Genomic DNA, 26,913 nt, shown 5'->3' on the forward strand with positions numbered 1-26,913 from the left:
ATGAACGTGGTGATATTTTAATTGTGCTGAAAAGTATTTTTATTTGTATGGTAATAAATAAAGTTTGCCTGGAAATCAGAGGTCACATAGCGAGGTCACCTAGTGAGCCATAACAGAAGTCAGGGGGTGGTAGCACACACCCTTAATCATATCATAACAGGGCAGGCAGAGTCTCTGAGTGATCAAGAACACAGCCAAGCATGGTGACATGAGCCTTTAATTCCAGTACCAACCATAGAGACCTAGAGGTCTTTATAGACAGGCAGTGATGAGGATGTCATGTGGCTGGGCTTAGAGCCAATGACAAGGCAGAAAAGGAAGGCAATAAAAAATCGGGTTAGATGGGAAGAAGGTTTCTCTGGAGACTTCAGTTGATGTTAGGCCTGGCCGTGATTTCCTGCAGAAAACTGATAAGAGACTCGAAAACAAAGACATATACATGCAACGAATTGAAGCCTTTTTTCTAGAATTAGTTAGTACTCTATATGATCATTCATATTTTAACAAAGTTTAAAATGTATATATGTATATATATATTAATCTTGTAAATTTTGATATAATATTCATACTTTAAGAAAAGTTTAAAGAATCAGAATAGAATCAAACAGTTGAGATTAGTAATAGAATAGTCCCTTAATTAATTTGGCTTTTCTCCTGTCCCATAGCAGATGGCTCTTTTATTCTGGCATGACACAGGGAGTTTGCATTTTCCTTTTAACAACATGCTTGACTTGAAAGAAGGAGAGAGCCATTCTCCAACTCCAAAGTCAGCTTTAAATTTTAATTGAACTGGGACTATTTGAAGACCAATAGTGTTAAATCTTTAGAGAAAAGCAGAAACAAACATTTAGGAAGACATAAAATTTTTTAGATAATATATACCCATATGCCGTTTCACTCTGTTTCCTGGGATAGATGATTTGTCCCTTTTCTTTAGTGTCTCATTTGTCCAGTGTTCTTCAGATTCCTTAACCTTCATTCTCCTAAAAGACAAAAACAAAAACCTTTCCCTAAGACTAATTTTGGGGATGTTCCTTTTTGGCAAGTTATTATCTGATTAAATGAAAAGGCATGTGTTACTGGTACAAGTTAGTTTAAATTGGATGCTCATGCTGGTTGATGAAATATCACCTCCTCTAATTAAGAGGTTTCTCTTGTTCAAATCAAACCTTTATCAATTTTGATGGTACCCACAGCTATTCTTCTCCTGTAGAAACAAAAGCCAAACCTCATCCCCAATGTAATACATACCCTGGTTTCCATTCTGAGGTCAGCACATCCTTAAAGTATATAAGCAGAATTAATTCTGTAGTTTTTTCTATTATGCAATGTCTCTCTGCAGCTATTGTTCCTTTCTCATTGGCATTCAGAAAATTCAAAGTTAATAGAGCATTATGCAGTCTATTTCTAGGGGGTTTTGTACCCGTTTCTGTTTATTTAGCATATCCTTTAGAGTTCAATTTGATCTTTCTATAACTGCTTGACCTGCAGTATTATGTGGTATGCCTGTAATATGCTTTATATTATAATAAGCAAAAAACTGTTTCATTTTAACAGAGACATATGCTGGAGCATTGTCAGTTTTGATTTGTACAGGTATACCCATGATGGCCATAACTTCTAACAAATGAGTGATTACAGAATCAGCTTTTTCAGAACTCAAAGCAGTTGCCTATTGAATCCTGAATAAGTATCGATGGTGTGGTGTACATATTTCAATTTTCCAAATTCTGCAAAGTGAAACACGTCCATCTGCCAGATTTCATTCCTCTGAGTACCCTTTGGGTTACATCCTGCTGGTAATGGCGCCTGATTGTAGAAGGAACAAGTAGGACATTTCTTTACTATTTCTTTGGCTTGTTGCCAGGTTATGGAAAAATCCTTTTTAAAACCTTTACTATTGACATGATGTTTTTTATGAAATTCTGTGGCCTCCAGCACATTTCCTATCAATAATTTATCAATCTCATCATTGCCTTGTGCTAGAGGGCCTGGCAGACCAGTATGGGATCGAATGTGAGTTATATATAAAGGATAACTGCTTTACCTGATTGTATCTTGTAATTGAATAAATAGTGAAGTTAATTCTGAAGCATCAGGGATGAATTCTGCAGTCTCAATATATAATACTACTCTTTCAGTATACTGAGAGTCAGTTACTATGTTGAGAGGTTCTGAAAAATCCATTAATTCCAACAGAATACCATGCAATTCTGATTTTTGAACTGAATTATATGGACTTTGAACCACTTTACTCAAATTTTCTGATTTGTAACCTGCCTTTCCTTCTTTGTTGGCATCTGTATAAAATGTACGAACTCCAGATATGGGTTTTTGCCATACAATTCGAGGCAAGATCCAATCAGCTCTCTATAAGATCAATTCTTTTGCTTTTGGGATATTTGCAGTTAATTTCTCCCAAAAAATCACTGCAAGCTCTTTGCCAAGGTTTACTTTCTGTCCATAATTTTTCAATGTCCTCCTTAGTTAAAGGTATGACAATTTCTGCTGGATCTATTCCTGCTAATTGACGAAGTCTCAATTTTCCTTTCCAAATCAAGTCAGAGATTTTTTCCACATAGGTTTTTAATTTATTTGGTTTATTTGGTAAAAATATCCATTCCAATATAATATCTTCCATCTGCATTAATATTCCAGTAGGAGAACACCTAGAAGGTAAAATAACCAAAATGCAATCCAGCTTTGGATCAATACGATCCACATGCCCTTCATGTACTTTTTTTCTACCAAGGACAATTCTTTCTCAGTTTCAGGTGATAATTCTCTTGGACTATTTAAGTCCTTGTCACCTTCTAAGGTTTTGAACAAATTAATCAATTCATCATTTTTTACCCCAACAATAGTTCGTAGATGAGAAATACCTCCAAATAATATTTGAAAGTCATTAAGAGTCTGTAGTCTATCTCTCCTAATTTGTACCTTTTTTGGTCTAATTTTTTGTAGCTCTATTTTATATCCTAAATAATTAATAGAATCTCCTCTTTGTATCTTTTCAGGAGTAATTTGTAATCCCCAGCAAGGCAAAATTTTCTTTACTTCTTCAAACATTCTTTCTAAAGTATCTGCATTCGAGTCAGCTAGTAAAATATCATCCATATAATGATAAATTATAGATTTAGGAAATTTTTTACGTATCACTTCCAATAACTGTTGTACAAAATACTGGCACAGAGTTGGGCTATTCAACATTCCCTGTGGGATGACCCTCCATTGAAATCTTTTAACCGGTTGAGAATTATTATAAGTAGGCACTGTGAAAGCAAATCTTTCTTTGTCTTTTTCTTGTAAGGGTATTGAAAAGAAACAGTCTTTTAAATCAATAACTATGAGAGGCCATCCTTTTGGTAACAGAGTAGGCAAAGGAATTCCAGATTGTAGAGAGCCCATTGGCTGAATTACTTTGTTAATTGCTCTAAGGTCTGTTACCATTCTCCATTTACCAGATTTCTTTTTAATAACAAATACAGGAGAATTCCAAGGGCTGGTTGATTCTTCAATATGCTGAGCATTTAACTGTTCTTCTACCAGCTCTTCTAAAGCCTGGAGTTTCTCTGTTGTTAAAGACCATTGCTGGACCCATGCAGGCTTGTCTGTTAATCATTTTAAAGGTAGAGCTGTTGGTGTCTTTGGAAGATCATCAGTTGTTGTGCCCTGTTCTTGTATAATATGGATGGCTGGTGACCACTCAGTAGAACAATATCTTCTAATATTTCTCTCAGAAACATGTGCTAGTTTATGATTTGCTTCTGAGATTGGAGGGATGTTAATCTGAGTATTCTATTGTTGCAACAAGTCTTGACCCCACAGGTTCATAGCTATGTTAGCCACATATGGTTTTAATTTTCCTCTCTGTCCTTCTGGACCTATACATTCCAGCCATCTTGCAGTCTGTTTCACCTGAGATAATGTCCCAATTCCTAACAGTTGAACGTTTACCTCCTGAAGAGGCCAAGTTGGATGCCAAAATTCTGGTGCAATTATGGTAACATCCACACCTGTGTCTACCAGACCAGACAACAAAACACCATTTATTTTTATCGTTAATTTTGGTCTTTGTTCATTAATAGAAGTTTGCCAAAAAAAATTCTTTATGTTTTCTCCTGAATTTTCTATTCTCTCTGTTTCATCATCCTGACCAGCATGATTTATTCCAATAGGCATTTGGTTATTTAATCACTCTGAGCAGGGGTTTCCTCTATGGCTGCAGGAAAGGTTTGAACTGGATTTGCTATGGGGTCCTGCATGAGGCCCCTCTGGGAGTTTCCCGAAGACTGAGGCAAAGGATTACCCTGTCAGTCCTTTGTTGATCTACATTAGTTGGTCCAGTGTTTTCCCTTACCACAACTTCTGCATATTCCAGAAGGAAGGGGCATTCTGTTCCCATTGTTCCTTGAAGAAACATTGTTTCTAGGAATGATCTGTTTACAGTCCCTTTTCAAATGTCCTTGCTTTCCACATCCAAAACATCTAACATTCCTCAAACCTTTTGAAATTGCTTCTCTTACCCACATATCATCATGCTCATCAAACTCAACATTAACCGTGTCTCTAATCCAGTCTCCCAAAGGTGCAGATCTTGCTTTTAACGGCCTGATTATTCTTTTGCATGCTACATTCGCATTCTCAAAGGCTAAAGATTCAATTATTATCTTACTAGCTTCTGAATCCAAGACCATTCTCTTTACTGCTGAAGCCAGTCTTTGTAAAAAAATCTGTGAAAGATTCTTTTGGGCCATGCATAACCTTTGTAAATGACTCAGATTTTTCCCTGGTTCCTCAATTGTGTCCCATGCATTCAAGGCTAACGTTTGACATAAAATTAGGGTTTGGACATCATATAAACATTGTGTTTGTACTGAAGCATATTGGTCTTCTCCAATAAGCTGATCCTGGCAAACTTGTATTCCTTTATGCCTCCATTGTTTTTCTATGTTTTTTTTTTTGCTTCATCCTTTTACCAAGTAAGAAATTGAAGCCTCTGGCTGGGTTCCAGAACACCTTGTGCAAGGTCCCACCAGTCCTGTGGTACAATTCTATTATATGTTGACCAAGAGTTTAACATTTGCTTTACATATGGGGAATGCATGCCATAAGATACTATTGCCTCCTTAAACCTTTTTAATCCAACATTTCAATTGGAGCCCAAATATTTTGTGTAGCCATTTGATCAAGCATCTGCTGTACGGTTACAGGATAAATTAAGGGTGACTGTGTGAAAACAGGCTTTCTTTCTCTAACCTTATGATCCAAACTTGAAACAACTTCACTGTTAATTTCTTCTGTCTGAATTTTTACAGGTTTCACAAGTTTTTCTAAAGCTGTTATCCTGGCACTTAAATCGACTATCTTTTTAAATAGTAAAATAAGGATAAGCATAGTGATAAACTGCATAATTCCAACAATACTAATCTTCTCATATAGTTGTTCCATTGTCAGACTGCCTAAAATTTTGAACAAAACCCAATTTTCTTCCAATGTACACATAAAACCCATTTTTTTTAAATGTGGAAAAATTTCTCTTTTAAATAGTTTCCTTTAAAATATCTGATATGTTATGACTTACCAAATCTCCATAGAACAGTAGAAATCCGAGGATATTTCAAAACAGCCACCTAGTGTCCTAGGTGTGAATTGAGAGAGAGAGAGAGAGAGAGAGAGAGAGACAGAGACAGAGAGACAGAGAGACAGAGAGAGAATGCACAAGAAAGCTTAGCCAGCTAAAGCTTTAATCCAGCCACGTGTTCCCTCTTGAGACGAGTCAAGGCTTGGCTCTGGCTTCCTTAAGGTCCAACCACGTGCTTTGGCTTTACAGGCGGGGTCCTGTTGTGTAGGGCAGGCCTGAGTTGTTTGTAGCACCCACTTTAAGCAAGCAGCTCACATTTAGTCCGGCCTGAGACCAAGCAGACCTAGGCCCGGGCTAGGGAGCCTGCCGCCCTTGCGGGAAACCAGACCAGCCAAGTGGTTTTTAATGGATTCTTGTCACATTGGGTGCCAGATGTAGATGTAACCAACAGTCTTATTAAATGAGAAACACAGAACCAATGTAAAAGAGAAAGCCAAGAGGTCAGAGCTCAGAGCTAAAATCTCATCCTTTCTCCTGCAGTTGTCAATACACACAGTTGTCAATACACAGCTCTCTGAAAGAGAGCTACTTCCTGTGTGTATGTCTTTTCATAGTCTTTTTGTTCTGCCTTCTCATTGGTTGTAAGCCCAAACACATGACTGCCTCATCGCTGCCTGTATGTACATCCCCCAGGTCTTAAAGGTGTGTGTCTCTAATGCTGACTGTATCCCTGAACACACAGAGATGTACCTACCTCTTCTAATAAGTGCTGGGATTAAAGGCATGTGCCACCACTGCCACACTCTTGCTAAGGCTCTAATAGCTCTGACCCCTGGGCAACTTTATTTATTAACATACAATCAAAATCACATTTCAGTACAATTAGAATACCACCACAAGGAAGTTTAAGGAGGCTATAGTATCCTATGGCATACATTCTCCAATTGTGAAGCAAATGTTAAACTCCTGGTCAACTTGTAATAGGATTATTCCTCAAGACTGGAAAGAATTAGTAACCACTGTCCTGGAACCTGGAGCACAATTGCAATGGCACATGTGGTACAGAGATGAGGCTAAGACCATAGAAAATCAATGGAAAGCTGGAGCTGAGGAAATGTCCCAGAATCTGCTTCGTGGAGAACGCCAATATCCTGAAATAAAAAGACAATGTTTATACGATAAACAAACATTAATTCTATGCCACATGGCAGCCATAAATGCATGGGACATAATTCAGGAAACAGGAAAGAAAATTGGGTCATTCATGAAAGTAACACAGGGCCTGAAAGAATCCTTCATGGATTTCTTACAAAGGCTTTCTTCAGCAGTAAATAGAATGCTCCCAAATTCAGAAGCTAGCCAGATAATAATCAAATCTGTGGCTTTTGAGGATGTGATGCAGCATGCAAAAGAATAATTAGGCAGTTAATGGCAAGAACTGCACATTGGAGGATTGGATCAGGACACAGTTAATGTTGAGTCTCATGACCATAATTATATGTGGATAGGAGAAGCAATTTCAAAACGTTTGAGGAATGTAGGAGGTTTTGGGTGTGGAAAGGAAGGTCATTTGAAAAGGGAATTGCTGTGTATGTTCTGTATGTCCTGTGGGAGCCCATTCTTGGGTTCCTCGTGGCTTTACCCAGCAGGTCCAAATAGAGGATGATTAGGACCACAAGCCTGAGTGCAGGTGTCTGAGAAGATCTGCACTTGACTGTGCTGGGGGATGGTCTGTATGTCAAGTTGCTCTGATTGGTCAATAAATCCTGATTGGCCATGGCTAGGCAGGAAGTATAGGTGGGACTAACAGAGAGGAGATTAGAAAGAATAGGAAGGCAGGAGGGGACACAGCCAGCTACCACCCTGACAAGCCGCATGTGACGATGCCCTGTAAGCCACGAGCCACATGGCAAGGCATAGATTTATAGAAATGGGTTAATTTAAACTATAAGAACAGTTAGCAAGAAGCCTGCCACAGACATACAGTTTATAAAGCAATATAAGTCTCTGTTTTTACTTGGTTGGGTCTGAGAGGCTGTGGGACTGGCAGGTGAGAGAGAATTGTCCTGACTATGAGCAAGGCAGGAAACTCTAGCTACAGGGAATGTAAACAGTGCAATCCTAGAAAGAAAGTTTATTCCAGAAACAACAGGAACAAAATGTCCCTCCCTTCTGGAATATGCAGAAGGTGTGATAAGGGTAAAAAATGGACCAATGAATGTAGATAAACAAGGGACAGACAAGGTAATCCTTTGCCTCTGTCCTCAGGAAACACCCAGAGGGGCCTCATGAGGGCCCCACAGGAAATCTAGTTCAGACCTTTCCTGCCATCATTGACAAAACCCCTACTCAGAGCAATTAAATAACCAAATGCCTATTGGAATAAACTGGGCTGCTCAGGATGATAGAACAGTTGAGATATAGAAAATAAAAACAATAGGAAAAAGTATAAAGCAAATTTTTGGCAAACTTCTATAAATGAAAAAACACCAAAATTAAAAATACAAATAAATGATGTTTTCTTGGATGGTTTAGTAGACACAGCTGCATACATGACAATGTTGGAACCAGAATTTTGGCATCCAACTTGGCCTCTTCAGGAGCTAAATGTTCAGCTGTTAGGGACTGGAACATTATCTAAAGTGAAACAGAATGCAAGATGGCTAGAATGCATAGGTCCAGAAGGACAGAGAGGAAAATTGAAGCCATATGTGGCTAACATAGCTATGAATTTATGAGGCCAGTCCTATGACAGCAGTGGAATACTCGGATTAACATTCCTCCAACCTAAGAAACAAATCATAAAATAACACATGTTTCTGAGAGAAATATTAGAAGGTGTTATTCTAATGGGTGGTCACCAGCCATCCAGATTGTACAAGAACAGGAGAAAACAACTGATGATCTTCTAAAGACACCAACAGCTCTACCTTTAAAATGGTTAACAGACAATCCTGTATGGGTTCAGCAATGGCCTTTAACAATAGATAAACTGCAGGCTTTAGAAGAGCTGGTACAAGAGCAGTTAAATGCTCAGCATATTGAAGAATCAACCAGCCCTTGAAATTCTCCTGTATTTTTTATTATAAAGAAATCTGGTAAATGGAGAATGGTAACAGACCTAAGAGCAACTAACAAAGTAATTCAGCCAATGGGCTCTCTACAATCTGGAATTCCTTTGTCTACTCTGTTACCTAAAGAATGGCCTCTTATAGTTATTGATTTAAAAGTCTGTTTCTTTTCAGTACCCTTACAAGAAAAAGAGAGAAAGATTTGCCTTCATGGTGCCTACTATTAATAATTCTTGGCCAGTCAAGAGATATCAATGAAGGGTTCTCCCACAGGGAAATTTGAATAGACCAACCCTATGCCAATATTTTGTACAACAGCCATTGGAAGTGATATGTAAAAAAATTTCTAAATCTATAATTTATCATTATATGGATGATATTTTACTAGCTGACTCAAAGGCAGATGCTTTTGAAAAATGTTTGAAGAATTAAAAAAAATTTGCTTTGTTGTTTGTTGCTCCTGAAAAGATACAAAAAGGAAATTCTATTAACTATTTAGGTGATAAAATAGGTCTACAAAAATTATATACCAAGAGGTGCAAATTAGGAGAGATTGATTGTGGAATCTTAATAAATTTTGAAGATTATTAAGAGACATTTCCCATCTACAAACTATTGCTAGGGTAAAAAATGATGAACTGACTAATTTGTTCAAAACCTTAGAAGGTGACAAGGACTTAAATAGTCCAAGAGAATTACCACCTGAAGGTGAGAAAGAATTGGCCTAGGTAGAAAAGAGAGTACAGGAGGAACATGGATCACGTTGCTCTAAAGCTGGATTGCATTTTGGATTTTTACCCTCCAGGCATTCTCCTCCAGGAGAGAATTTTAATGTGGAGGGAAGATATTATATGAGAGTGGATATTTCTACCAAATAAACAGAGTAAAAAATTAAAAACATATGTGAAAAAGATCTCTGCCTTGATTTTAAAAGGAAAATTGAGACTTTGTCAATTAGCAGGAATAGACCCATCAGAAATTGTTGTGCATTTGACTAACGAGAACTTTAAAAAATTATGGGCAGAAATTGAACCTTGGCAAAGAGCTTGCAATTATTTTTTGGGAAAGATTAATAGCAAATATCCCAAAAGTGATAGAATTGAACTTATAAAGAGAGCTGATTGGTTTTGCCTCACATTGTACAGAAAACACCCATATCTGGAGCTTGTACATTTTATACAGATACAAACAAACAAGGAAAGGTAGGTTACAAATCAGAACATTTAAATAAAGTGGTTCAAAGTACTTATAATTCAGTTCAAAAATTGGAACTGTATGCTATTCTGTTGGAATTAGTGGATTTTTCAGAAACTCTAAACATAGTTACTGACTCTTAGTATGCTGAAAGAGTGGTACTGCATACTGAGACTGCAGAATTTATCCCTGATGAGTCAGAATTAGCTTCACTATTTATTGTTACAAGACATAATCAGGAATAGGAAGCATTCCTTATATATAACTCATATCTGATACCTAATGGGTCTGCCAGGCCCTCTAGCACAAGGTAATGGTGAGATTGATCAATAATTGATAGGAAATGTGCTAGAGGCCTCAGAACTTCATAAAAAAACATCATGTCAATAGTAAAGGTTTTAAAAAGGATTTCTCTATAACCTGGCAACAAGCCAAGAAAATTGTAAGGAAATGTCTTACTTGTTCCTTTTACAATCAGGCGCCATTACCATCAAGATGTAACCCAAAGGTTACTCAGAGGAATGAAATCTGGCAGATGGATGTGTTTTACTTTGCAGAATTTGGAAAATTGAAATATGTACACCATACCATTGATACTTATTCAGGATTTAAATGGGCAACTGCTTTGAGTTCTGAAAAAGTTGATTCTGTAATTACTGATTTGCTAGAACTTATAGATATCATGTGTATACCTGCACAAATTAAAACTGACAATGCTCCAGGATATGTCTCTGGTGAAATGAAACAGTTTTTTTGCTTATTATAATATGAAGCATATTACAGGTATACCACATAATCCTACAGGCCAAGCAGTCATACAAAGATCAAATTGAACTCTAAAGAATATGCTAAGTAAACAAAAAGGGAAACAAACAAAAAGAAATGATTACATAATTCTCTATTTGAATTTTCTGAATGCCAATGAGAAAGGAACAACAGCTTCAGAGAGACACTGGATAATAGAAAAAAATTACAGAATTAAATCAGCCTATATACTTTAAAGATGTCTGACCTCAGAATGGAAACTAGAATATGTGTTACATTGGGGACAAGATTTTGTTTTTGTTTCTACAGGAGAAGACAAGGTGTGGATACCATCAAAATTGATAAAGGTTCAATTTGAACAAGATAGGCCTCTTAATTGGAAGAGGTGATAGTTCATCAACCAGCATGCCCAGTATAAGTTTAAACTAACTTATACCACTAACAATTGTTTTTCATTTAATCAGATATAACTTGCCAAAAGGGAACCTCCCCAAACTTAGTCTTGGGGAAGGTTTTTGTTTTTGTCTTTCAGGAGAAGGAAGGCTAAAGAATCTCAAGGACAATGATCAAATGAGACATCTGAAGAAAAAGGACAAGTCCTCTAGAAAAAATGTCCTAAGAAAAGGAGTAAATTGGCCTTTTGGTGTATCATTTATAAAATTTCATAAGTCTTAATTAATGTTTGTTTCTGCTCTTCTCTCAAACACTTAACACAAAGGGTCTTCGTGTAGTTCCAGTTCAATTAAAAATTAAAGCTGGCTTTGGAGTTGGAAAATGGCTCTTTCCTTATTTAAATCTAAGCATGTTGTTAAAAGGACAAAGCAACATCTTTATTTCATGCTGGAAGAAAAAGCCATCTTCTGATATGGAACAGAAGAAAAGAAAACAAAAAATATGTGAATATTCTATTGCTACTAATCTCAATTCTTTGATTCTCTTTTGATTCTTTAAAGTTTTCCTAAGGTATAACTTTTATATCAAAATCTAAAGAGATTAATATATATGTATTTTAAACTTAATATTAATGGTCATACAGAGTACTAACTAATTCAAAAAAAAGGCTTCAATTAGCTGCCTATACATATTTTTGTGTTTGAGTCTCTATCAGTTTTCTGCAGGAAATTATGACCAGGTCTAACATGACATTTGAAGTATCCAGAAAGGTGATGGGGCCCCACAACAACATTCCATGTGGATAATAATAATACCACTAAGCTGACAAACATCACCCACAGATCAGCTTTGGTCTACACACTTCTCAGAACAATTTCGAGATAGCTAGCAGAGATGATCCAGTTTCAGACTACTTGAACAAGGACTTGAGGTAAACCCTGAACTTTGGCCTTATGCAGAGACTGGACAACAAATGATATAGCTACCTTTCCTAAAACTTGAAATTAACCCAAAATTTTTCTTTTCAGAATCCCATATTGAAGCCTTCGCCCACAACCAGTAGGAAGCAATTTTAAGAACAAGATGCTTACATTCCCAAAGGGGTGGTGTGGGGCAGGTGGTGTTTGGTGTTTCTATGAGTTTGGGGCTTGGGATAATTTTCATTGTTTAGGAGGGTTGGTTACAAGTTTTTGTTAATGGTCAGGAAAAGGGCTAAGCAAAGGAGATTAGATTTAAGGTTCCTGTTTGAACAATATTATATATATATATAAATGATAGAATAGCGGGTAGACTATTGAATCTACTCTGAAAAGAAAAGTAGAGAGGATATAGATATGATATAGATAAAAAGTAGAATATTGAATCTACTTCCAAAAGAAAATTACTAGTATTTTTTCTTTTTTTAAATTTTATATAAGAGATTTCTCAGTCATTCTGCATATCAGCCAAGGATTCCCTTGTCCTTCCTCCTGCCACCCACAAGCCTTCTCTGACAATCCACCCCTCATTCCTACCTCCTCCAAGGCAAGTTCTCTCCTGGGGAGTCAGCAGAGCCTGGTATATTCAGTTGAACCAGATCCAATCCCCTCCTCCCTGCACCAAGGCTGAGCAAAGTGTCTTGGCATAGGCCTGAAGTTCCTAAAAGCTGGCTCATGCACCAAAGAGAGGTCCCAGTTCCACTGCCTGGGGGCCTCATAAACTGTTCAAGCTATCAACTGTCTCACTTTTCCAGAGGGCCTAGTCCAGTTCCATGGGGGCTCCTCAGCTATTGGTTCACAGTTCATGTGTTTCTGCTAGTTTGGCTATTTGTCCTTGTGCTTTTTTCCAATCGTGGTCTCGATATCTCTTCCTCATATAATCCCACCTCTCTCTCCTTGATTAGACTCCTGAAGCTCCACAGCAATTACTAGTTTTAAATACTTAATATTGGATTGGATTTTTATGTATTGTATACAAATTATATATATTGAGATTGGTATTGTTAGAAAATGCTTTACATATATTTCTAATCTTGTCTAGGATGTTGTATTTCTACAGTTCATTTAACAATGTAATGCAATTTGCTAATACTTGAAAGTTGTTATTATCAACTATTAGGATATAAAGAATGAAATTTGGTAGTTAAACATTACAATCGAACTTGTAGTCATATTAGATAAGTTTTGAAGGTCAAGCAGAGATATATATTAGATAGACAGGTCATCTTAAAATCCTTCAGAGATCTACAGAATATGGCATTTAAAATGTTTTAATAACTTAGAATTTTTTTCTTTTTTTATGACTATGAGACATGTCATCCCCTGAAATAACAAACTACTTCAGAGAAGATATAGGCATTGAAGAAACGGCATACTTTCATTGTGGCAAAAGTTAGCCACTAGACAACAAAGTGTCATCACATTGACTGCTGACAAACAGGACAGAATGGGCAGACAGGACACAAAACAAAGGACTACTGATACTTGCCAAGATAAGTGTGGTTGTAGCTTTAGCAACAGGTGTCCTCTGAGGCCAGGACAATATGGTGCCATCCCTGAAGTGGCCTTTGCAATCTGGAAAAGATACAGTGCCCCTTTCTTTGAAGGCAGCTGAACAGGTAGTGGACCCATGGCTTCTGGTGTGCAGTGGAACAGTAGCTGAAACAGTTATTCTTGAAAGAGTAACTAGGATGGCCGAGTCTAAACCCTCAATGGTAGACTGGCATTTAATAAAAGAGATGAAGCCACCCACAAGCCAAGAAGAATGGACAGAGCTGAATTTCAAAAACATCAACAATTTCCAGAATTGAAAATCCTGAATCATGACAGAACACTGGTGGAATTCATGTTTATCTGGTACATGGACTACTTTCACTGAATGTGAGGTTGAATTGTAGGCCTTGTGTACATCCTACTTCACAAATGTGTCTGTCAGATACACTAAGCCTATAGGCTGAAGACGATGCCCCAATGCTGTGGAGAAACCTCAGGTGACTGTCAGCTGAAAAACATGTGAGTGGACAGAAACAGCCAGAAACAGGCAGCTGGCTGTTTCTGTCAACTCACATGTTTTTTGGAAGCCACTTTGCTTGCAGTTCCTGTTTTATTAGGTAATATTATTTCCTTCTTGGGTGTCTGAGGGAGTTGAAGATTAGATAGTTAAAGTTATAGTTAGTTGAAGATTAAAGCGTTATAGTTAGTTGAAGATTAAATAGTTATAGTTAGTTGAAGATTAGATAGTTATAGTTAGATGAAGATTAGATAGTTATAGTTATAGATTTCCCTGTTAAGAATTTCAGAAAAGAAACTCACTAAGGGTTTGAGTATAAAAATTTGAAAGACAATATAAGATATTTCTGTGTTAGTAATATATGTTAGGATAGAAAGTGAATCAGGTACGTTACTTACCAAAATAAGACAGATAATGAAATATTTTCTCTGAGTTTGTCAAATGCAAAAGGACTAGAAATTGTTGAGGTATTTATTACTTATATATATTGTAAATAGCTATTGAACTTATTGTATATAGTTTTTCTTATATTAGTTATAATTTTTTCTCTTTTCTTTTTATTAGAATAAAGATGGGAAATGTGGTGATATTTTAATTGTGCTGAAATGTGATTTTATTTGTATGTTAATAAATAAAGTTTGCCTGGACATCAGAGGTCATATAGTGAGGTCACTTAGTAAGCCAGGAACAGTAGTCAGGCAGTGGTAGCCCACACACTTAACCTGATCACTTGGCAGGCAGAGTCTCTGTGTGGTCAAGGACACAGCCAAGCATAATGACATGAGTCTTCAATCCCAGTACCAACCATGGGGACCTACAGGACTGCATAGACAGGCAGTGACAAGGAAGTCAAGTGGCTGTGCTTAGAGCCAAAGAGAAGGCAGAACAGGAAGGCAATAAAAACACAGGTTAGATGGTAAGAAGCTCTCTCTGGGGAAGTGATGGCGATAAGGTGATAAGTTAAGGCTAGTTGTGGCTCTTTGCTAGTTCTCTGATCCCTTTGGCTATTATCTCTGTATTTGGTTCTGTGCTTCCTATTTAATAAGACTATTTAGAAATTTGTCTACATATGAACTCTGGTTTATTTTCAGGGAGTTAGAGATCACTGACCAGAAGTGACCATGGGGGTGGTGCTCAAAATTTCTAATAAAGTAAATGTTTAACAGACTGGATTACAGGATAAATATTAGCAGAATTTTTTTAGTTACTTGGAAGAAAACAGGTCCCTCCCTGGTACCAACAACACAACAAATCACAGTTCTGTGACTGGTGTGACGTGAAGATGGGCATATTAAGAAGAGCTCAAAAACAACCCTATTTAGGGTGTTTCTGTGACACAGAACTTTATTTAAATATTTATACTCCCCTAGGTGTAGGCATTTCTGCTCCCCATTGGAGACAGTCATTCAGCCTCAATGGCCTTTCAGGATCTCTTGAATCAAGCTGGAAGTATGGGGAGATACCAGATCCTTCAGATGGCTTTCCTTCTGATTTGCAATGTCATGGTGGCTCCTCATGCTGTTTTGGAGAACTTTACTGCAGCCATCCCCGGTCATCGCTGCTGGGTCCCCATCCTTGACAATGACACTGTCTCTGACAGTGACAGTGGAACCCTGAGTCAAGATGACCTCCTGAGGATCTCCATCCCACTGGATTCCAACCTGAGGCCAGACAAGTGCCGTCGCTTTGTCCAACCACAGTGGCATCTGCTTCATCTGAATGGCACCTTCTCCAATGTGACAGAGCCAGACACAGAGCCCTGTGTGGATGGCTGGGTATACGACCAAAGCACTTTCCTGTCCACCACAGTGACTGAGGTAAGTGCCATCAATAAAATCACCCCCTCAGTGAATTCCTTACTGCAGTTCGGCAATAGCTCAAATATTGTGTTATTGGAGCTTACTTAACTGCCTGATTAATTGCAAGAGTCTTATTCAATAATTTAAATGACTCAAATATAAATAAAGATGTATGTTTCTGATCCTTTTGTTCTAGAAATAAGCTCATGATAAGAAGTAATACTTAGAAGGAAATTTGACAACAGAACCATTTAGCAAAATAACAGTAGCTTCTTCCTCAGGACCTTTCTCCTTCTAAGTCATGGGATTCTAAGCAACTTTACATTTTCAGGCATGACTTTCTTCCTCTGTAGAAGGTCAAATCCAATCAGAAATGGTTGTTTTCATAACAGTTATGTCATTATTGTACCAGTGACCACACTGTCATGTAGGCTGGAACTGTAGTGTGTAGGGTAAAATGCTAGGTAAGGCCATTGATATCCTTTTTCTACCTACAGTCTGCATAGCAACATCTGCAACTAGGAAAGGTAGCCAACAGGGAGAAAGTGTCCAGTTTGGTTTGACAGTGTTCTCTATGTTATGCAAAAAAATGTGAGTGCAGTCTTCAGGAATAGGGTCTTAACATTTAGTTACTGTATATAACCATGAGCAAGAGTAACAGCCTGTGTAGTTTTGGAGACCCGTGGGACCTCTCTGACCAGTAACTTGTATAACATTATTCTGTATGTCTGGCACTGGGATTATTGCTTAACATCGCAGGTCTTTTTGGTGCATCATTGTCCAACCAAGTATTGTACTTCCTTTCAAATTCCTTATTTTAAATTATATTTTAAAATTAGCCTACTCAACATGAATTTCCATAATGCTTTACAGACATCTGTCAGAGAGATGTTGGAGGGAGGTATTGAAGGGAAGAATGAGAAGGATGGAAGTGATATGATTATATTTTAGTTTAAAAAATTTAGAGCAATAAAAACAATTTGAAAGATGAAAAAACATCCTTATATGTGAACTCTCAGAAATAGTGGTTACTTGCACAAGACCAGTAAAAGATCAAGCCAATCAAAATTCCAGCATATATTGGAGCAGAACTCAAAAGGCCCCATTCCTAGCTGAAGATCTATTAGGAGTCAATGGTTGCTAGGAGAGAGACTATTACCCTACTTTAGGGGGATGACCAGTACTAGGTTGGCTATGCTCCAGTGAACATACAGGCAACATTAAGCAAATAGTAGACTATAGAAAGAAAGAAAAAGGACATGAGGTTTGGAAAGGGATGTGATCAGGAATTTTAGAGGTAATTGTAGGGGATATAAAGGTTGGATATTATCATAGTGCTTTGTATACATGCATGAAATTTCAAAGAATAAATTAAATAATAATCAGAAAATATATGTAAAAGACATGAATCTGGTGTGCCTTATTAGTTTAAGTGCCCAAGTGTTATGACAAGCAAGCACTATTCAGATTTGATTTAAAATTTAAAACATGTAGGAAGCTGTACAAAGCCACAGTTCTGGCTAAATATGAAGGTCCATGACAGAATGCATCTGAAGCACTTGTGAGGACCAAGATTCAGTACTGAACACTGCAAAAAAAATCCCAGTAGTTCACATTTCCTTATAGACCAGAATGTGGGTGATTGCCAGTACACTGCACCCATGCAGTTGCCCTGAGCTCCATCCTCTGTATTGACAAAAGTTTACAAGTAAATAAGTAAAACAAAAACAATGATCAGGCACTAGTTGTCCTGTACTCTGAGAGGAGTCATAGAAGAGGCTGTGCACTGATGAATAGGATCTGGTACAAAAAAAAGGTCCATGAATCATTGCATTCTAGGGTCACTGTATATGAATTTGTAAGTGGTCTTACTAAATAAAGAACACAGAGACAAATATAGGAGGGAACACTGAAGGATCAGAAAAACAGAACAAGCCATATGCCACCTCACCTTGCCAATTCCTCGGCTGATTTGTTTCCTCAGACTGAAAGCCTCTGAAAGCCTCTGAGTCATCCAAATGGTTCTCAGCTGAACTGTGGCTAAAAGCGAAAAGCTAAAAGTTTCTGGTCCTCCTGCCTTATATAACTTTTTGCTTCCTGCCATCACTTCCTGGGATTAAAGGAGTGTGTCACCATGCCTGGCTGTTTTCAGTGCAGCTTTGAACTCTGGAATGTTAGGATTAAAGGCATGTGCTACTAAGGCATAAACCTATGTTTAATATGATCTCTGTTCTGTCTCTGACCCCAGATATATAAACCACAGGCCACATTTAAACACTTCTTAGCACAGGTTACAAGTTACTACTATAACCTATATAATTATAGAAAGACTACTGGGAACAGATTTATTCTATTTTATATATATATATATATATATATATATATATATATATATATATATATAACTGGATAGTAGAAATCATGTAATAATGCAAAGGGACACTGGAGATGGAGATGGGTTCAGAGGAACAGGAAGCTCATGTTGAATAATTTTTAACCAATTACAGTGACAGGCTGTCTTCCTGATTTCCTTCTCTTCCAGTGGGATCTGGTGTGTGGATCTCAGGTACTGGGTTCAGTGGCTAAATTCATATTCATGATTGGAATTTTGGTAGGAGCTTTCCTTGGTGGCCATTTATCAGACAGGTGAGTGTCTGTGCTTTGCAGTTCTCTCTACATGTGAGTATTTTCATCATCTACAACTCATTCATCTAAAAAACAGTCATTGCAGATTATGTTCCTCTGGGTGTACCTTTTACACTAGAGATCACTAAATACAAACAGACATTTTATTTGGTGTTTAAAAGTCTGTGTGCTGTGTTGACTCAGAACTAACAGTCTATTAAACATGGAAGAAGTCAAAAGAGATTAAGAGACAAAGAAAAACATGGTATAGAAAAATGAGAAAAGTTAACCACAGGGATTATACAAAATGCTTCCTGTCTCTTCTTTTTAACAACTCTATTATTTCGCTGAAGGAGTCTTTGTCTTTTCCTCAGGTTTGGGAGGAAGTTAATCTTCACATGTGCTGTACTTCCAATGGCCATCACTGGGACCTGTGCAGCTTTGGCTCCGACCTTCTTCATCTACTGCTTACTTCACTTCCTGAAAGGGGCTTGTGTCTCACTCATATACATGAATTGTGTTTTTCTCAGTAAGTCAGAGCTTTTGATGGACATTGTTCAAGCTTTGTTTGATGTTGATGTCCTTCCCATCTTGAGTAGAAATCAAGATTCATTTTTCTTTCCTTTCAGTGATAGAATGGACAAGCCCTAAATTCAAAGCCTTGATGACAACCTTGATATTATGTGCTTCCAGTTTTGGAAGAATAGTAATGACAGGACTGGCATTTGCATTTCGAAACTGGCACCACCTCCAGCTGGTAATGTCTGTGCCAATATTTTTCTTCCTTATACCCACAAGGTATGAGCTTTGTTTCCTCCTCTATGGTTTGCACTCCTGAGATGACCATGTCCATTAAATCTGGATATAAGAAATGCATTGGTCACTGTCTCTGTGAGCTCATATATGTGTCAGTCCTGTTGTGTCTGGAAGACAATGTTTCATTGTATCATTGCTCCTCTGGGTGATATAATTAGGGGAAAATTATTAATGGGTTCTTAATTAAGGGAACAGACATATGATGAATAAATATTCCTGTTGTATGAATCTTAAAGATTTTATTAATAAAATCAAACCTGAGCCAGGTATTGGGGTGAACAGTGGAAGATCAGAGAGACAGAACAAGCCACAGCTAACCTCACCTGGCCAATTTCTCAGCTAATCTTGTTTCCTCAGACTGGAAGCCTCTGTGTCCTCATATCCAAATGGCTCTCAGCTGAACTATACTCTCAAAACCTAAAAGCTTAACCAAATGCTTCTAGTTTCTGGTTCTCACGCCTTATATACCTTTCTGCTCTCTAACATCACTCCCTAGGATTAAAGGATTGCTATCTGGGATTAAAGGCAAGAGTCACCATGCTTGGCTACATCCTTGAACACATGGATTTCTGCCTCTGGAATGCTAGGATTAAAGGCGTGTGCTACCACTGCCTATCCCAAGTTTCTAGTGGCTTTTCTGTTCTCTGACCCCAGATAAGTTTATTAGGGTACACAATATTTTGGGGAACACAATACCACCACTTATTCCCTACAGTCTAACAAGAAATTTGGAAATTATCTGGAGAAACATCCTTCACATTCTAGTTCTAGGACCTCCATTAAATCCTGTATCCAAGTGAGGGGGACAGATCAATGTGACTCCAGGTCTTCATTCTAGGAGTGCAGATGCACTGCATGGCTGCATCACTTCCTGTTTTCCTAAGCAACGAACCTCATGATGTAAGATTATACATTTTGTTATAACTGAATAACTGATAGGTATTCATTTTAACACAACTATTCAAGAATATTTAGTATAGAAAATTACTTTGTGAGAATTTATGAACAATATCTTCTTGAGTAGGTGGCTGTCAGAGTCAGCTAGGTGGCTGATTGTGACCAACAAACCCCAGAAGGGCTTACAGGAACTTAGAAGAGTTGCATGCAAGAATGGAGTGAAGAATTCTGGAGGTGCACTGACCATGGAGGTAAGCATAATGCAAGCTTCTTATGACATAAAGTAAATACAAGCTTGATATGTGTATGAGTTAATACCCAGGAAACAATGTGCCATCATTAAATCATTAAATACAGTTCTTTCATTCAAAGAAGACTTTGTAAAAACAAACAAACGAAAAAGAAAAACACTTCATTGATGATTTCTTTCACTTTTAAACTTTTTATTAGGATATATAAGTTATACATATTGCATTATGTCTGAAATTTTTTACATGCATATAATACATTGATTTATTCATACCCCCTCATTATTACCAAACCTAATGATTTTCGTATCCTTCTAACTAGTCCTATTTCTACTTTCTAGTATCCTAGCCTCTCTTTTTGTATCTTTTTTGTGATCTAATTTGTCTAGTTTAGGTCATTTACAGAAACATATTGAGGATTTACCTACAGGAACATGAACCACTTAGATGTGGGTACATGACTGAAGAAATGTCTATTTATCTCTCAGCAACCATTAGCTGACAATATATCCTCAGGAAGGAGCATGGCTTTATGAGCCCCTATGCACTAACAATGACTGACTACATACCGGTTGTGAAATGGAGATGGGGCTCATGAGCTCTTCTCTCAATAATGTTAACATTCAGACATGCCCCTTGGGGACCTGCCCAGCATCCTGACAATATCATCTTATGTAAAGTCTTCTTTAAGAGAAAATCCCCTTTCTATCCCTCTCTTCCTTCCTTTCCCTTGTCAAAAAGGCACACACACCTCTATCTCTCTCTCTTTGTGTCTCTGTCTCTCAAACCTCTCTTCTCTCCTTTCCTGACTCGCACTCTCTTTCTCTACCCTCTTTTCAATCTCTCTCTCTCTCTCTCTCTCTCTCTCTCTCTCTCTCTCTCTCTCTCTCACTCACTCTCTCTCTCTCTCTCTCTCTCTCTCTCTCTCTCTCTCTCCTTCCTCTCTCTCTCTCTTCCCCTTTCTCACTTTCCTCCAATAAAGCATTCCATGTGGGTGCTGTGTCTGCACGGTGTGAGTGACTTTCTGCCCTGCACCCTTGCCTGCTTTGGCCATCTCTACATGGCATATCTCCCTCACCTACCATGGAACACATTGGCTCAAACCCACCAAGGCCTCTCTCCCACCATTTTAACAAAAATACACCATCTACCCTCACAGACGGTATATTGACTGGCATAACATTGGCAAGTCTTATGCAGGTAATCACAGCTGATGAAAGTTCATAGTCCAATGCATGTCTGTAAGATGGAATCACACATTTTACCACCACTTCTTCTAGACCTTTCTTCCCCTTTTCCATGATGTTTCTGTAACCTGGAAGGGGGTGACAGAGACATTTCCCTTGGAGAAAAATACTGAACAGTCACTTACTTTGACAATTGTGAGTCTTCAATGACTGCTCACTAAATACAAAAAAGATTTTTTTAAGATATTAAGGCTGACAGCAGTACTAACCTATGGCCATGAACAAATATATTTAAAGACTACTTAATTTTTTAGTGCTTAGAAGATTCCATTATGAGCCCCAGATGCCAGACATGGACTTTCAATATTAAATGTTTTCATTTCTGAGGTTCAGTCCTGCATAGGTACAGTCATTTGTTCTTATATCCCCACACTTCTCTTTTAAAATAGGAACATTTATTCTGTTCTCTTGAATACTAGAAGTAAAACATCTAGTTTATTATATAAAAGTTTGAATTATGAAGGGAAAAGCATTGTTGCCATATTTTATTGATTCTCAAAATAAAGAAGTATTTCACAGGGCACTGGGGAAAAAAGAGACTCTCTTGAATCTCAGATGAACCTTGGACTCTGGACTTTTAAATTATTTGTGTAACTCCATCGACCAATTCCTATCAGGACATGGAGATAAGAGTTGGAAAGTTATGGCTCAAAGGTGATGTGTTCTGAGGTGAAGCTGACAAAAAATAGAGCTGTGGTGGTTAATTTTGATTGTCAGCTCAACAAGATCATCTAGGAGAAAACCTCCAGGCACATCTGTGAGGGATGACTTAGTTTTTAGTTCAGCTTCTGGCCACCCCTCGTGGGATTATCCTGATTATGTTAACTGAGGAGGGAATATCCACTCTAAGAACAGAAGACCAGCCATGAACTTGTGTCTCAGAGTACATAAACAGAAACCTAGCTCAGCATAGGCACTCATGACTCCCTCTTCTTCACCATGTCATATCCCAAATGCTGTGCAGTCTTGAATTTTCTCTGTAAATAAATTAGTGCACTGCTTTGATTCAGCCTCACTCACATTTTCAGAACATGGTCAGAATACTGCCAGAATTTGTTGTTGTTGTTGTTCCTCAAAAGGGAGAGATGAATGTCCTCCACCCAAATACTCAATGATGTGCCCTTTCTCATCTGAAATCTCATGTAGAAGGCCTTCACTGTTAAGATTTGTATCAGCATTTCAGTATAGTGAACTTCCAAAGAAACATTCTCTCTAACCTGCCTCTGAAAACTCTCTAAAAATCCACCACCAAATCACAACACATGGTCTACACCATGGTCAGATTTTTAAGAATAACAACTGCACATATGGCACTGAATTATTTTGTTGGCTACATTTGCTTTGCTGTGACCAAGATCGATGTGACCAAGCCTCATGACATAAACAACAAAATGGAATAAAAAGGATTTGGGATCACGGATTCACAACATTCAGTTAATCAGGAACAGGCATGGCAATACTGAGACAGGATTTTATGGCAAACACTCATCACATCATTTTGGGCCAAGAAGCTTAGCCCTAACCAAAGACAGCTACCACCTTCAAAGGCTCCCCATGAGGTAAGCTTTACCTCCTGAGATGTCCTCAGCTTCTGAGCATACAACCAGCCAGAGACCCAGCATCTCAGTATCACACTATGTATTCTTTCAAATATCAGGATTCCAAAATGGACATAAAGACCTTGAGAGGAATTCACTTTTCTGAGTCTATTTTTCCATCAGTGATGGGAATGAATAAACATGGGACGATCATTAGAGAAGAATGAGAAAAAAGGGAATAAATCAAAGAAAACAAGCACACATGCACACATACTCACATGAATGCACAAATCAGAGAACCATACTAAGATGCTATATCGTTCAAATTCATTATGATATGAATGGAGATTTGGACCAGAATATAAATAACTCTGTATTTGCTGTCAACATTCTGTAGCCAACTACTGTTTAAAAGGTCCTCTCTAGAAATACAAACGTTTCCTTTATCTCCTTGGCTCTCAATTCTTAACATTTTATTATGCTTGCCATAGGTCCCCTGATGTCTGTGTTTTTCACTAGACAGAAGTAGTTGCAGTAGAATATTTCAGAATATTTAGAATATTTTAGAAAATTTTAAGAATATTTGTTTCACTCTGTGAAGCTGTGTTACCATGCCTGTGTAAAACACCTGATAGTTTAATAAAAAAAACTGGCCAACAGCAACGCAGGAGAAAGGATAGATGGAGCTGGTAAGCAGAGAGTGTATAGAGAAATAGAAGACTGGGAGGAGAGGTGGAGATCGAGCAGCCATAGGAGGAGGACCCCAGGGGCCAGCCTCCCATCTCCACAGCAAGCAACAGAGTAAAAGTCACACTTAACGAAGTTAGAGAAATAGAAAGGCCCAGAGGTAAAAGGTAGTCAGGTTATTTTAAGTTAAGGAAAGCTGGCCAGAAACTAAGCAAAGCTAAGGCAAGATATTGATCATTAAAAATAAGCCTCCGTGAGGGATTTATCTCGGAGCTGGGTGGCAGGCCTCCCAAGGAAAGAGTAAAAACAACAATACATAGTAGATTCTGACCTGGTATTCTGTGAGTGCCCAGTATGTTCCAAAATGCTCATCATTTTGTGAAAACTAAACAGTTCTTGATACTCTTGCTAAAGGTTGTGAGAACCACCATGAGGGAAGAGCTGGAGGCAACACAAACAAAACCTTCTCTGCGTGACTTATTCCACACCCCCAACTTGCGAAAGCGTGTGCTTATCCTTTGCCTTTTGAGGTAGGCTTCATACAGTGACTCTTAAAATAGTAGAGAGATGAATTTTCCCAACTCAGAGTTGAAGAAAAAATGAGGGATTTCTGTATCTGGTGGTATTCTAGAGGTTTGGAATATAGAAGCACAGAACTAATTACAGAATGAGGGGTATGTTTTTACAGCACCCTGGCAGAGTTGTCAATGAAGACTCGTGATGAATCTTCAATCATGTTCCATACTTCTCTGCATTTGCAATTTGTCATTCTCCATTTCAAAGGAAATAAAATGTTTAATGTAAATCACACACATATTTACATATCAGTAATATATACAAATGTAAAGTGATAATATTCTCACTTGAGGAAAGCCCACTAAAGGACCCAGTCCACTTGCAAATGAAAAATTAGTTTTCTTCAATGGAGTTTCACTAGGGAAATAAACCACTCTTAAGGGTAGGCCCTATTCCCAACAGTACATGGTGAGCACACACACACACACACACACACACACACACACACACACAAAAAAAAAAAACCACAATGGTATCTGGAGGGTTTTTTGTTTCATATGGTTGTGTCAGGGCATTTTTCTAATCCTACAGATAGATCATTTGTGTATACATTAGGGCTTCCAGTGTTTGTATAGGATCCTGTGTGTGAACATATGTGTCTCTGTATCTGTGTGTGTTTCTTGTGCTTTACTCTTTTGCTCTTTTGTTCTATCTGTTTGTTTGTCCCATTCAGACCTGTTGTTGTTTTAGCTCACCTTAGTTTATTATGATTCCTTAAATGCCTGTGTGCTTTCTAAAAAGAGACAGAAATGGTGTGGACCCTCATGGAAGGGAAAGTGAGGAAGAACTGGGAGAAGTTGGGGGGAAATTTAATCAGAATATGTTATATTAAAATATACCTATTTTTAATGAAAAGAAGCCTTGAAGCTGGGAGTGGTCAGGATGTGTAAGTGGACTAGGAAGAAATTGTAAGGAAGAATTAGGGAAGAATATCATTAAAATACATTGCATGTACTTCTCAAAAAAATTAAGAAAATGTTTTTAAAATTAAAAAAAAAGTTATACCACTCACTAAGATCATGTTGGAGAAAAAAAACTCTAAAAGCCTGATTGGATCTAACATGCATTCCACAAATACTCTGCCTCTCCTTAAAAATCAAAGAATAATATGTCCTGTCAGGATACAATGATTTTATGATGATTATTACATTATCACTCAAGTAAATACAAATAGGTCAAAATAAAGATAGGCCATCATATGTTAACAACTAACACCATCTTCTTGGGATAATCATATTCTTGGCTTTGGACGTCAACTCTAAGTAGTATGATGTGACCCTCCTCTTTGTTTCTTACAGATTTACAACAGCAATCCCTGTATTTGGCTTCAACATCCATCTCCAACACCTGAAAAGTAATGTCTTCCTAATGCAATGTCTCTCTGCTGCAATGTCCATCCCAGCCTGTGTTGCTGGAATGTTTCTACTGAACCACATTGGCCGTAGAATAAGTCAACTATTCCTCTGTTTCCTGTTTGGAATCACCATCCTGGCTACAGTGTTTGTTCCTGAAGGTGAATAAAGAGTGTATGATAAGAGGGAAAAATATCCAGTCCCTTTCATCAGTGTTTTTCAGCTCCTACTTACCAGAAAAAAAAAATCCAGAGATTTTTTGAAAGCAGACATTTAGGTAACTTTCCTCCATTCAGACACTGAAAGAAAAGCCAAAGTCAGTAAGTTTGGTTTAAATATGTAAAAGTCTAGTACATTCAAGAAGTATCTGGAACATTGAAGCCATTTATTCCCAAGTTTCTACAGGTCAATAATAGATCATTTACTCATTGTTCAATTACATTTTTAGTTAAAATGTAATTGAATTTAATTAAAATGTAATTACATTTTTAATTAAAATGTAATTACATTGTTAATTAAAATGTAATGACATCATTTCTGCTTCATTATCCTCTCTCCAATCCCTCTCAAGCATCTACCCCTCCCTCATTCATTCTGAATGACATTTTCATAGCAGTCATGTAGGTTTCAGCTCTTACTATTCTGATCCAAAATTATCTAAATGTACTGTTACATCCTCTGTCCCAGAGTGGTCTAGGCAGCAGGACTGCCAGGCTGAAGCTGGTGGTATTATGTGGATGTGGGCAAGGAGCACAGTTCCCAGGCAGTCCTCAGGTTTTGCTGAAGCTCGGGACTGTGGTATGTTTTAAAACCTGCACAACTCTTGAATGTCAGCAGCAACGCCCTTATTCTTGAATCTTGAAACACCATTTCAATTCAAACTGATTCCCAACTTGCTCACGTCTCTCCTTCCATGACACTCTTCTACCATATTGAAATAGAAAATGAATAAATATCTCATGTGAATATTTGGAGTCACCCAAAATGCAAGTGCCACGAGATATGCAACATCTATTCTTCTAATTGTTATTATGTTTTTTTTATAACATTTACTTTTGTTTCTGACATTCATGCAGGTGTAGATAGAATGTACTATGGTCAGGTTCACCTTCCCTCATTCTTATCCATGGCAC

General features: G+C 37.7%; 2 protein-coding genes and 1 long non-coding RNA gene across 6 annotated transcripts in view; 2 read left to right on the forward strand and 1 right to left on the reverse strand.

Moving 5' to 3' along the window:
• On the reverse strand, positions 1–17,861 carry LOC143270108 (uncharacterized). The gene is made up of 3 exons (XR_013047053.1): positions 17,746–17,861; positions 13,474–13,559; positions 1–983 (listed from the first exon to the last, which is right to left on the reverse strand). It is a non-coding gene; the product is annotated as an uncharacterized LOC143270108 (long non-coding RNA).
• Positions 1–26,913, forward strand: part of LOC102915364 (solute carrier family 22 member 19-like) — a 334,849-nt gene that overhangs the window by 229,188 nt on the left and 78,748 nt on the right. The gene's annotated exons all lie outside the window — the stretch shown is intronic.
• LOC121831540 (solute carrier family 22 member 19-like) overlaps positions 15,212–26,913 on the forward strand; it is a 20,037-nt gene continuing 8,335 nt past the window's right edge. For 3 of the 4 annotated variants that reach the window (XR_013047029.1, XM_076558832.1, XM_076558836.1), the window contains exons 1-7: positions 15,212–15,812; positions 18,337–18,440; positions 18,794–18,948; positions 19,049–19,217; positions 20,260–20,383; positions 24,267–24,382; positions 25,727–25,941. Coding sequence is in view for 3 of the 4 variants with exons in the window: in XM_076558832.1 (XP_076414947.1) it covers positions 15,411–15,812; positions 18,337–18,440; positions 18,794–18,948; positions 19,049–19,217; positions 20,260–20,383; positions 24,267–24,382; positions 25,727–25,941 (1,285 nt within the window). In the remaining variant the exon portion in view is untranslated. The remainder of the gene's footprint in view (positions 15,813–18,336; positions 18,441–18,793; positions 18,949–19,048; positions 19,218–20,259; positions 20,384–24,266; positions 24,383–25,726; positions 25,942–26,913) is intronic. The other variant, XM_076558842.1, reaches the window with a different exon arrangement.

The sequence above is a fragment of the Peromyscus maniculatus genome, chromosome 1 (assembly GCF_049852395.1).
Source record: "Peromyscus maniculatus bairdii isolate BWxNUB_F1_BW_parent chromosome 1, HU_Pman_BW_mat_3.1, whole genome shotgun sequence".
Taxonomy (NCBI): Eukaryota; Metazoa; Chordata; class Mammalia; order Rodentia; family Cricetidae; genus Peromyscus; species Peromyscus maniculatus.